Source organism: Onychostruthus taczanowskii, unplaced genomic scaffold (assembly GCF_017590055.1).
Source record: "Onychostruthus taczanowskii isolate IOZ18803 unplaced genomic scaffold, ASM1759005v1 scaffold3, whole genome shotgun sequence".
NCBI classification, from domain to species: Eukaryota; Metazoa; Chordata; class Aves; order Passeriformes; family Passeridae; genus Onychostruthus; species Onychostruthus taczanowskii.
In genome coordinates, this window is record NW_024500349.1 from 16474628 (window position 1) to 16487374 (window position 12747).

The window sequence follows — 12747 nt, forward strand, 5'->3', positions numbered from 1 at the left end:
TTGTGTCACATTTGTTTACATGGAGCTGTAGAAATAATCTACTTCACATTTTTAAGAAATTACCACCAACATGCATGATACAGATGAATGTAATGAGTTTTCAAGCACAACTGTTAAGTGCTTGTATGAATTTTTTGGGGGTTTGGATGACATATAAAGAAAGAATTTATATATATATATATATATATATATATATATAAAGTTTTTCTGTAAACAAGAATTTAATGAATTAGACGTGTGAACATTGCCAGCAAATAAATTTTATTTAAAACTTGACTAAAGTAAATTTCATTGTCTTTTTTTTCTTCCCCTTTCACAGATCCATGGCACCATGAGGGTTATCCTGGAACCACTAATTGGAGACATGCCCCTAATTGGAGCACTATCTCTTTTTTTCCTTAGAAAACCTGTAAGCACTTTTATCTCCCTTTCCAATTCTTTTAGAGTGCTGCTGATGGTAGATAGAAAATGATGGAGCAAGAATTTAGCAGCAAAAGGAAACAGTTTGGGAAATCACTACTGCTTGCTTGAACTTTGGCAAATAAACACTGAAAAAAATTTATGAATGCTAGCAGGAACCAAGATGGATAATAATTACATTGGCATTTGGAAGTGTGTCTTGTGTTTGGAAGTGTGTCTTGTGAAAGCTGTCAAACTTTTCTTACAAGTCCTCTGGGTAAGGAAAGATCAATAGATACCATCTAGATTGGTTGTAGAAAAGCTTTTGTTGCTTTTCTCATTATATTCTGTAGATATAACTTAAAATTTCACAAAATCTGTGCAAGGTTGTTAAGAAAACCAGTGCTGGTGTTAACACAAATTAAAATGGGAAATTACCTACCTACTGTGAAGTTTTTATCCTAAATAGCAAGTGGGCAATTTACCAGTGACCAGGGTTGATGAAGCACATAGTGAGATGGAATTAAAATTCAAAATGATCATGATAGCAGCAAAAGTGGAAAGCAGAGAGAAGGTCACAGAATTCAGCTGGGAAATGCACTAGGCCAAAGTGCATGTTTGGGCAGGAATAACAGTGAAACAAAGGTGAGCCAACAAGGTCTTGCTGCTATGAAAATGATACAGCCAAACTGGCATATGTAAACAAGAGGACAAACCTCAAATGCTTTCAGTTTTAGGCACAGTACTTCACTAAATCTTTTTATATAAAAGCATAAAGAATAACATAATACACATTGCACTTGGCTGGTGGAAAATTCTTTGATGTTGTGCATGTGTGTGTGAGGCAGTTTCAGCAGTTTGAAGTTTGGAGCTGCGTTTAATAAGTATCTCTAAGAGCCTAACAGAAAATGTGAACAACGTGGAAATTCTTATGCTCCATAGACTTCTTTAAAGAAATTGTTTCAATCTCTTACTTGAAAGTATATTTTCCACTGGAAGCTTTCCTTGAAGATGTTCTAATTAAACATTAAAACCTACTATGTCAAGGTTTAACAGTTTCAGACTGGCAGGTCACAAATTACAAGTGCATGGGTTTAGATACTTTGAAGCATCAAGAAATGATAATCTTGGTTTCATCAGCAGTCTGAAACTCTGAAAAGCTGATCTAGGCTTTGGGGATGAGAGTGAATTCCTCAACAGCTTTATGTTGTTACTTTCTTCAAAGAAATCACTTTCCTGTGATACAGTTCTTTTGAAAAAATGTCCCATGATAAATTTTTGCTACCATGTTGAAAAGATAGGTTTGGTTTTAGGTGTTTATGTATGGCCTAGAAAAAACTTACATCACTTGTGTATTTATGTGGCTTGTTTCATCTGTCTAGAGAAACCGTGTGTACTTGGGTAGAAGGAATGGAGACTTAAATCTTAATAAAATATGCAAGAATTCAGAAATATTTTGTCCCTATTTAGTCAGGGTTTTTGTAAAAGTGAATTTGTTCATGCAAAACTGGTAAGACATTGTTGTTCTTATTTGGAAATAGTTGAGGAAGTACATTGGGATGAACCAAATTTGGATTTCCACAGATTTTGTTGAAGTGAGCCTAAACACTAGGAGATGTCTGCTTAAGTTTCACCTCATTTTTAATCTCTGGCTGAGCCGTGAGTGTAGGACAGCTGTTAATCTTCATGTTTATCCTAACAAAGTAAGCATGGCCCTGAAAGGGATTGAATGCTGTCTTATGCTGGTTTGCACTATGTAATTGTTAGCATACTCTCTGATATCGTTTTGCTATTTAATCCTCTCCTAAACAACTTCCATACTCAGTACAGTCCCCAGCTCATTCCAGGGACCATCCAATAAACAAGTTAAATGCAAACATTCTGGTTTAGAGGAGCAGGGAGAAAAATGTAGCTGTGTGGAGAGAGGCACTGCCTCTTTTTCTCCTACTGGAATACCATTTCTGCATTGTCTAGATGTGGTTTATGTTGTGTCTCTCAGTTCTGTTTTGTACAGTCCTTCTGCAGAAGCCATTCTGACACACTCTGTGCTGCAGCCGTGACCTGACCCAGTATGTCTGGGTTGCCCTGGGGTACCTCCTGCAGATGCTTCTGTTTGGTGCCTTCTTGGGGAGAGGTAGGAAAGCTGGCAGTGGCAGGAGGAGAGATCAGCAGCAGGAATCCTTAGAAACAATTCCTGGCATTGCTATGCTTCCCAGCATCCTGCTCTGGTAGGAGGTATCCAAACCTTCCACTTGTGGTACACCCAGAGCCTTCTCCAGTAGATTCTAACTCGGGTACCTGTGCCCACTCTTTTCTAAGTATGATGATCTGCAAAGTGCTTAACTAGGACAGCTTGCACCTGAGAGAAGAAACTGAAAACATATCAAGTGAAACACCCCTGATTTTGGGTCAGTTTCTGAACTTTGGGAAATACTTTGTCCATAAAAATTTTGTCTTTTGTCCTACCACTGACACTTTATTAGTGGGGCAAAAGAAGGATGGGAAATAGAGCAGAGTATCAGCTTGGACTAAAAAGTCAAGCCCTCCCCAAAAGTATTCAGTTACAAAAATGTTAAAAGTGTTTTTCACCTTCCTTTCATTTAAAAACTAAGGTAGTGGTCAAGGTCCAAGCAAACCTAAGGGTGGATGGTTCAAAAATAATCTAAGATAGCCCATAACTTTGACAGTTGTCCATGGTTGTTCAGCTTTTTCCAAACAGACTTCTCTCCCCACCGCTGTGTGTTTTCTCCGTGTTTATTTTTCTAACTTGTGTAGAAAAATGTAAAATAAAGCTTATTATAGCAAGAACCAAATTCTGTTCTCTTACTAGAGAGCAAATGGCTGCAGCCAAAGAAAGCTTTTCTTAAATATTTTTGTTAGAAGAGAAGAGGAATTAGCTGGCAGCTGGCATTAGATTTTGTTCTCATATTTTCCAGTCTAAAGTAACTGGCAACAATTCCTCTTGCTCTGTATCATCTGTTAGCTGGACTTAATGACTATATAAGGCAACATGGCCTATGAGTTTACCAGTCTCATATTTCTGAGTAACACATAAAGATTTTGATATTTCAAGAGTTCTTACATCTTACGAAACTTCCTATATACTGTATTTTGTTGCTGTTATTGTGAAGAAGGTGCTAAAAGTTTCATCAACTTATTTTATAAGTCCAGACATGTAGGACATTTCAAGGGAGGGAAATATTCTAATGTGCATTCTAATGTTTGAAGTAGTCTTTTAAATCTCTGAGTGTCAGTACTAGAAAGAAGGTGGCACTGGATTAGCAGTCAGGATTTGTGAGGTTCTTTGCATACTTCTCACTATATTAATATAATGTACATTTACCAGATAGTTGGTTCTCAAAGTTTTAGTTATTGTTTTACTTTTAGCATGAATCAGTGCATAGTTATTTTGATTTGTTTTTCAGTTACAGAAGTTCATATGGCTTATAGTTGTACTGTAAATGGGTAATTTTCAAAAGCTTGCTCAGTGGCACACTCAGAATTGAGGGTGTGTCCTAACCCAACCGTTTTCTCTTAATAGAAGCCAAAACCCTCCCAATAAGACAAACACATAAAAATACTAATGTTCTAAAAAGAACAATGGCTGGAAAACAGGATGTCTTCCAGGAAAAATGGGCAGCTCTTCCAAAGCTCTCGTTTTCAGATTTACTGTTCTGCCTTCCACTTGCTGACTTGAGTACTACTCTCCTACTCACTTTACGGATTGGTTCTGTTCTGTATTTTTGATTAATTTTTATATCAGTTTAATTTCATTTAATTTTGTCTCTACTCACTTTACAGATTGGTTCTGTCTTGTATTTTGATTAATTTTTATATCAGTTTAATTTCATTTAATTTTGTCTGCCTTTGGAAAACTAGCTGGATGGGACTCGCAAAATGATACTGGCTGGATGGGACTTTCAAAATTTTAAGTCCTGATGAAAATTAGGCTCAAAAAGGAGTGCTTGCAGCCATGATGCGTCCCAGTGAAATGGCTGGAAATAAACAAAGTGGTTATGTAGAATACATAGAATGTCTCTAGAACATATGGGTCTGTCAGGATTGTGGAACACCTGGATAAATGCTGATGCACAGCTACTGTTAGAATAATATTTGTTAAGAATTATTCTTGTTGCTTATGAAGTGAATGATTTGCACTGCTACTCAGCATACTTAAAATTTGCTACAGCTTACATTTTTTTTTCATTGATTTTAGATTTTGGTAGCTTATGGGATGTTTTAATGGCCATCACAGTTGGTGTTTCCACAGTACCTTATTCTTTTCTCCCTCTGCCCTCCTATTCAATTCAATTGTCTCTCTCACACCAATTTTGAAACTGGTGCTGCTGGAGGAAGCTGGCTAAGGGACATGAACTGGCAGGATATTAAACACCATAAGAAATGCCCAGTTTCCTGTGCTTCAGATGTAATTTAGTTGCCTGAACCAGCTCACTCAAGTCAGGACAGTTTCAAGACTGGTGTGAGGGTGTGAGCCAAAATGCAGACTGGTAGAAGGGTAGGAAGGAGTAGAGAAGGTGGAGAGAATTGGCTTGAATAAAACTGTGAGTAGCTGACACTATGGAGAACAGCAGGTGCACTGGATTTGTGCAAAGTCAACTGTGATCCTGCTTCTGGTCACTTCAGCTCACTTGCCTGCTGTGTCTTCTACCCCTCAAATATACATCTTACCTCTCTAGCAGTTGTCTCTTTTAAATCTTCAGAGAGTTACAACTGAAAAACTTTAAAACACCATTTCTGTGCAGAGATATGCTGTGTTTCCTATAGCAACCAGTGGGAATACTACAGCACCTACTCTCTGTAGTGTTGTTTGAAAGGTTGAGTTTATTGTGTATTTCCTGGGAGATACACCGGATAATGTTTCATATTAAATTATTACAACAATGCCAGCACTTCAGTATTGTAGGTGGTGATGGGCTTTGCTCTACTAACAAACAAATGGTACCATGTCTCTGTATGGCCTTTCACAAGTAACAGTAGAGGGAGGGCATGTTAGTCCCCTCCTTGTAACACATTTCTGCGAAGAATCACACCTTATCCCATGGAATTGTATCCTCGTGGCCTGCAGTAGAGCTTAAGTTTTCCTACTAAAGTCTTACATTTCCATAACTCATTTAGAAGGAAGTTGTTAATCAGCATTTTAAAATATGCTGTGGCTTCTCTTCTGAGAATTAGTATTGTTTATGGCAGCCAAATCAAGCCACAAGGTTGGCAGTGTTTAGAGGCTGCTTTTTGTACTTCTGTGAACTTTATTTATAGCCTTGTGTATTCTACATTCTAGCATGTATTCTTCCCTTTGTAAAGGTTTCTAGGGTCTTGAGAACACCCAGTGTGTATAGAGATGCTCATTAGTTTTTAGCCTATCTTTCCTTACTGGCTGAAGGGATTTATTTTTTAATTTTATTTTTTAGCCTCTTCCAATGTATCTGTTGCATTTGTTCTCAGTACAGAGCTTTGGGAAGATGTGAATTTCTTGGCTTTCAGGCAGATAATGGAAATTTGTTTTCACTTCTCTGAGCAGAGGAAGAATTTGAAGAGGTTTGAGTAACAAGACACACAGACTACTTCATTGGAAAGTGTAACTGGTGTCTGGAATCCTGCCTTTGTTCAGTGAGCTGGTTGGTGGAGTCTGCAAGGCACATCAGCTCTCTCAGCTGCAGTGTGTCGTGGAAAGACACCGTCGTTTCTGGCTTCTGGCAGAATTTAATTTAGTTACAAATTCTGCACGCAGTTTTTCCAGTGTTCTGGAAAATTTCTCTGCTAGTTCTGCTGCAGGGAACCAGCTGGCATTCTCTGAATTTAGCTAAACTAAGAGAATTATGCATTGCTTAAAATGGTGACAGAGGAGGAAATCATATTGTTAAACTATTTTTTAAATATGGAAAGTTTTTAGATTTGGTGCTTTATAAAAGATTCATCAGCTGGGAGTCCCTTGCTTGCTTCCTTTTTCTCCAAAGGACTCTTCAGTTAGTTATGATGCCAACATTGCTGTAACTTCTGTCAGAACCACGTTAGAGGGTCCTGTTCTTTTCCAGCAAGTCATGGCACAGCAGTGCCCAAAATACAGAATGAAAATCCCTTGTTATTTTGCTGGACTGTGGATGGGGGCTCGCTCTGCTTATGAAGAAATTCTTTTCCTCCTATCTTCTCACTCTGCTCTGTGTGTGTCTGCTGTCAGTGTTATTTCTATACTTTTTTCACAGGTATAAGGATTTTTTTCTTTCCTGAGTTGCTTTTTGGAAAACTCTTCTTAAGTTGCAAACAGTGTATCTATTGCAGGTCTGATTGTGTTTGGAAACCAAGTGCAGACTTGAAACAACTTATGTGAAAGGAAAGGTGAGGTGAAGACAGGGGGAGATAGAACACTAAAAAAAACAGAAATGGAGAAAACAAAACAAAAATTTCTCCCTCATACCTGTAGACTAAGATTAGAGTGTGTGTTGCTGCTGGGTGCTTGTGGTAGAACTCAAAAGGAAGCTCTGGGGTGGGCAAATGTAACAAACTTTATCTGACAGGGGAATTTACATTTGAAGACCAAACAGTGAAAGCTTGATTATGCCAGGAGTTTGAAGGCTCATATTCCTTCCAAAACATTTCATGGCTTAAGATTTATGTGCAAAGTTTTTTTAATAACCCTGTAAAGTTCTTAGCTGTAATAATGTTTTTTTAAATTTATGAGCTTCAGCTTCAAATGGAAGAGGATTTGACTTTAACATTTCTGAAATTGGTCTTTATTCCTCTACATTAATGTATTTCTTGTCTAAATGACCACTCTTAGTGGCAAACATCTTTATTCCTCTACATTAAGTGGATGAAGAGAATTTCTGATATTATATGTATTTCTTGTCTAAATGACCACTCTTAGTGGCAAACATCTCGGGTTTTTTGTGTAATTGTTTTTCCATGTTTCATTCTGTAAGGACTGATGATGGAATGAATGGGTAGGCTTGTTTTTTAGCAGAGGTGTGTAATAATCAAAATATTGACAGTGAACTTGTACCATAGCCCTGTTTTGTTTCATAGGCTGTGTTGCAGCCTTTTGAAATGCTTTTTAGTCACATCAAAGCAAAGTGTCACTTCTCAGTGGCATCTCCTTGGTTGTTCCTGGCTTTCTTTTGGGCTGTGGCAGTTAATAGAGAAACCAATGTGATAAATGTTTCAGTCCAGTGCAGGAGATGTTTCTCAATGTTGAATTTCAACATGCGTTGTGTTGCTCAATGCATTTATTCAGTGAAGTCTGTTTAGGAGAAGCAAAGGACTTACTGTGTTAATTGTTGTATGCAGTACACTGAACAAAATAGGGGAAAAAAAAAGGAAATGCAAATCTTTTCTTATTTGCTATTTAATCTGAAAACATCGTTATGTAAAACTGTTAAATACAGGATACAGGTATGAGCACCTCAGGATAGGGACCACTTTTGGAAGGTATTTTGGTGTCCATTTGCTTCTATTTTGCCTATGAATAAAGAATAAATCATAGAATAAACTGGGTTCTTTGCCTTAAAACAGTATAAAACTACTTCTTCTAGAAGCTTGGTAGACTGCATAGATTTTTAAAGTGTCTATAATAATGTGCAGTCAAAACTTGTGATTAGAACAAGAGAATTAGTCTGAATACTCAATTTGTGGTTAGTCTTATCAGCTACTACCAAGCTACTAGTTTGCTATATTACTTAAACATCTGTGGGTTTACATGATTGAGGAAGTAGAATAAAACTGAAATTATTCACACTAAGTTGGACTTTTCATCCTGGTTCAATTATTTATTTCTTAACTTTTTTTTTTCAGACTTAAGGAGGAGATTTGAGAAAATATACTAATAATTTGCACAATTAATTTTCAAAGTGGAATGTACTGAAATCATCTTAGTTTTCCTAAATTAAAATGTTCGGTGTTCTAGCTCATAGTTTGTTTTTGTAGAACTGTACAACTAAAGCTTACATGCCAATGTAAAAGAACCCATTTTGCAACAAATTCTTTTCAACAAGGGGTTTTTTACATTTGGAAACTAGAAACCTCAGAGCTTTAAATTGATAATCATGTAGGAAAAAAATTACAGCACCTCAAAGAAAAAAAAAAAGACTGTTCAGTATACAGTATGGGCTGTAGCTAAGACCTTTTTCTCTTCTGAAAGGTATTACTTCCATTTAGCTGTGCTAGTATTTCATAAATAGAGGAGCATTAACCTTTTCTCAGTAAAATCCTGCTAGTTAGTACTCTAATAGAAAGTGGGCAAAGCTGGCTGTAAACTAAGTGCTTCAAAAAAGACATTGAATACAAAGTGGTCCTTCTTCACCTAAAGAAGGAATCAGTCAAGAAAGTCAGCAATCTCTGTAGAACTGCTGAAGAATTTTTCCACTTTAGATTCTCACAGTGGTTTCATCCATAACAAATGGATATAATCAAGTAGATGGCTTAGTCTGAGTTTAGTTTCCCTCACATAGCGTGACTCTGTAGAGAGGGGATGTCTGAAACAGGATCTCTGACTTTCTGGAGAAACTACTGGGTGGAATTATTCCATGATGGGGAAAGGTGGAAATTTTCTGCCCCAAGAAAGATGAGTCCTACCCCATCAGCAGATTTGCGGCTGTGGAACAGATTTGGGGCCAGTGTAGCAGAGGAGGGCCTGGGAGCATCCAAGCCAGCAGGGCCTGAGCTGCACTGAAGCACCAGGAGAAAGGGGGAGGTGGTCACTTCTGAGAGAATCCTGGCCCCATGTGCCATCCTGACCTGTTTCCTCTTGAGGGTTGTGCTTGCCTGGACCTCAGGTTCAGCTTGTTGTCAACTCTTACAGCTTGTCTGGCCCTCAGACCATAACCCACTGCTCTTCCCTGTGGGGATCACCACTTCAGGGGAGATCTGGAAAGCTTGGAAGGTGACTGCAGCGTGGCTCTGGAGGCAGTTCAAGGGCACAGGGGCTCAGGTGGTGAGCTCCCTCCTGCTGGTAAGGTTGAAGAGACAAGAAAGTGATTGGAGTAGCCAGGAGGGAGTCATGAACAGGAAATCATGGAAACCAAGCCAGTAACCCTCTGTGATCAGAAGGCTGGCTCAGTGGATGAGGGAAGAACAATGGATACAGCTTACCTTGCCTTCAGTAAAGCTTTTGACACAGCCTTCTGCAACATCCTTGTAGGTAAACTGCTAAGTAAAGTAAAGTACAGAGTAGATGAATGGGCAACTTGGTTGAAAAGTGGCTAAACTCTTCAGGCTCAATGAGTTGTGGTCAGCAACGTGAAGTTTTGCTGGGAGACTGTCAGTGATTTACCCCAGGGTAAAAACTGGGGCCAGCACAAATTCGTGGCTGTCCTGGATGCTGGGGCAGAGTGTGCTCTCAGCAAGTTTGCTTGCTTAAAACTTGGAGTGCTTGATAGACCTGATAGTTGTACTGCTGTTTAGAGGGACCTTGACAAGCTGGAGAAATGTTCCAACAGGAATTTCATGAACTTCAGCAAATGGAAATGTGAAGTCTTGTGCCTAGAGAGGAATAACCCTGTCTCCCATGTCAGGCTGGGGGCCTGGAAAGAAGCTTTGCTGAAGAAGCCACGGGCTGTTCAGTTGGACAGAAGGGGGAAGAGAAGTCAGAAATGTGCACTTAGGGCAAAGAAGGCCAATAGCACCCTGGGTTGCATTAGGAGAAGCATTGCCAGCTGGTTGAGGGAGATTTTTCCATTTTCCACAGCACTGGTGAGGCACATCTGGAGTGCAGTGTGGGGTTCCCCAGTACAACAGAGACAGGGATGTGCTGGAATAAGTCCAGTGGTGGACCACAAAAATAATGAAGGAACTGGGCACCTCTCATGACATCATGCTCCAGTCCCTTAATCATCTTCATGATGCCCAGAATAGCCTGAGCCCTGTTTGTGGCAAGGGCATGGTGCTCGTGTAGATTCATGCAGTATGTCCCACGATTTGTGTTGCCTTTTGTTCTGGAATATCTGGTTATTGCATCTTACTTTTTTCCTTGAAAGGATAATGATTTTCCCTGCTTAATTGTTTTTTACAGATAGGCCTGATAATATTGTTCATAGGTAACATTGTTGACATATTTGCCACCATTTCAAAAGTATATTAAGAAACAATGCTTCTTATATGAGTTAATCTATTATGTGTTATCTTTACTGGAAGTATTCGCAAAGGAAGTCATTAATTAAACTATTAATAGATCCTTTGTAAAAGAATGGTATGTGCTATTTTTAAGAAAAGAAGGTGAAGGTACAGTGATGATTCTTGTCTGTTTGTGAAAATACACATTTGTTCTTGTAGAGGTTTGTTGTTTTGTTTCAGCATTTAGCTGAACTGCCACAATTAGTTTCTTAACTGAGGAATATCAAAATCCTTTTCTCATGCAGTTGTCCTTAGACTGAGACAGTTGGATTTGGAAACATGGTGGTAACTGGGTGGGTTTGGATTTATGTGTTGCTTAAATACTCTGGTAACTTCTGTGAAGTTAAATGAAATCATTCATTGAAGAGAGAACTAAGGGAATTCAGGTCTCTTGGTTTTGTTATCTAGAATTAGAATATTATAGGACCAAAAAGGATGTTTTAAATTAGTTTTTAATGGCAGCAATCTTGAAACAGAATAGATACCTTTATACAGCATAATATTCTGCAAAGATTTTCAGTGAAGAAAGTATGCATGACCTAGCAATGAGTTATCCCTTTTAATTATTTCTGAGGATTTTTCTCACTCTGATACTTAATCCTGTTGATACCTTTCTTCGTTATCAGTGATAGAATGAACTTGTGCCTTGAAAACAGCCTCTTATGTTTGAAAGCTGTTACCACATCTTCCTGCCACCTCCTTAATCCCAATTCTTCATTCTTTCTGTTGGCTATGTCTTCTAGATCTCTTTTTTTTTTTTTTTCCTGGTCTCATGTGGGATTCTTTATCAGTTTATTATAATTTGCAGATTCATGTTAATGACTGTTCATCTATGGTGACTCCAGAAATATTTCTCCAGAAAATAGGACCACATTACATTATTCTATATGGGTTGTAGATCCTGTGTTTTTGTGTATATTGGGGGGTGCATATGTGTATATTGGGGGGTGCATATTTATATGAATGGTGGAAGAGTGGATAAGAGAATGGTGAAACTTTTTATAGCTTTCAAAACAAATGTCTAAAAATTCTTAAGAATGGAAGAGGGTTGTTTTGTTTGTTTGTTCAAGAGTTCAAGAAAATCCTGGAAACTGGTTAATTCTCCACTGATCAGAATCTGTAACAATTGTGTTTATTTCTTCACTGTTACCAATTCTAAACTGGTTTTTTTCTTTTTTCTTTTTTTTTTCTTTTTTTTTTTTCCTGTCTTTTTTTCCCCCTCCATCTTTTCTCTTCAATTGACAGCTTTTGGAAATTAACTGGACTGGACTGACCAATCTTCTGGATGTTCCAGGACTGAAGTGAGTAAACCTAAAGCAGTGTTTGATATATCTGCACCCCAGTAGATCCCAGAAAATCTCAAGACCATCAATTGAATAGTTTCTAGGTTAGATGACTCTGAGCAGTTATCTCTTAATGTAGAAGTATATGAAATTGCTCAATTTGCAGAAGGTAATGATTTCACCACAAGGCAAAATATGCCATAAGTATATATAGTACGTCTTGTTAAAAATACTTTGAAAATATAATTTGTAATGTGCTTCTTTTAGTGTTCTCAGCCTTTCCAGAATCTTCTGAATTTCCTATCTGCCATCTCCTATGAAAGACACAGAACCTTCCTTTCATGCCAGTGGGCTCATGACATCTTGGGTCTTGGCTTTGTATGCCAATCCATCTCTATTTGCTTGTGTACAGGTCGTTAGAAGTATTTTAAGATTATTCAAATTAAATACAATTTCTAATATATTCAAGTGTTTACTTTTAAAGCTTTCAGTTTATTATGTGAAGATCAAGTGGAGTAGCAAAAACACTGACTGTATATGGCTATAAAATAGCTTAGCTTATTCAGAGCTTTTCCTAATACCACATGATAAAATCCCAAATTAAAAAGCATCAACAGAGGTGCAAATCAGGCTGCTTTCAATCATTATAAACCTGATAAAGTTAAATCCATTAATATATTCATATTTATCAGGTTTTAATAGTTACCCAGGGGCTTTTTAATATGGAGACAATGGCAGAGGAGATAATGGCAGATCTGATACACACTTGGATTTTGTGACTACCCCTTTTATTAGACCACATACTCTCAAGAGTTGGCTGAGTCCAGAATTGTTTTTTATTGTTTCAAAACAGGAGTTTGAATTTAGTTATTACATTAATCCCTGAGTAATCAATTGCATGACTGAAGTGGGTTTTGCTTTCCTTAGACACGTGAAGCCATTG

At 37.9% G+C, this 12747-nt stretch overlaps 1 protein-coding gene across 3 annotated transcripts in view; it reads left to right on the plus strand.

Annotated features, from left to right (window-relative positions):
- Positions 1–12747, plus strand: part of ESYT2 (extended synaptotagmin 2) — an 81081-nt gene that overhangs the window by 39542 nt on the left and 28792 nt on the right. For all 3 annotated transcript variants that reach the window (XM_041408528.1, XM_041408529.1, XM_041408530.1), the window contains exons 6-7: positions 320–409; positions 11767–11822. In XM_041408528.1, coding sequence (XP_041264462.1) covers positions 320–409; positions 11767–11822 — 146 coding nt within the window. The remainder of the gene's footprint in view (positions 1–319; positions 410–11766; positions 11823–12747) is intronic.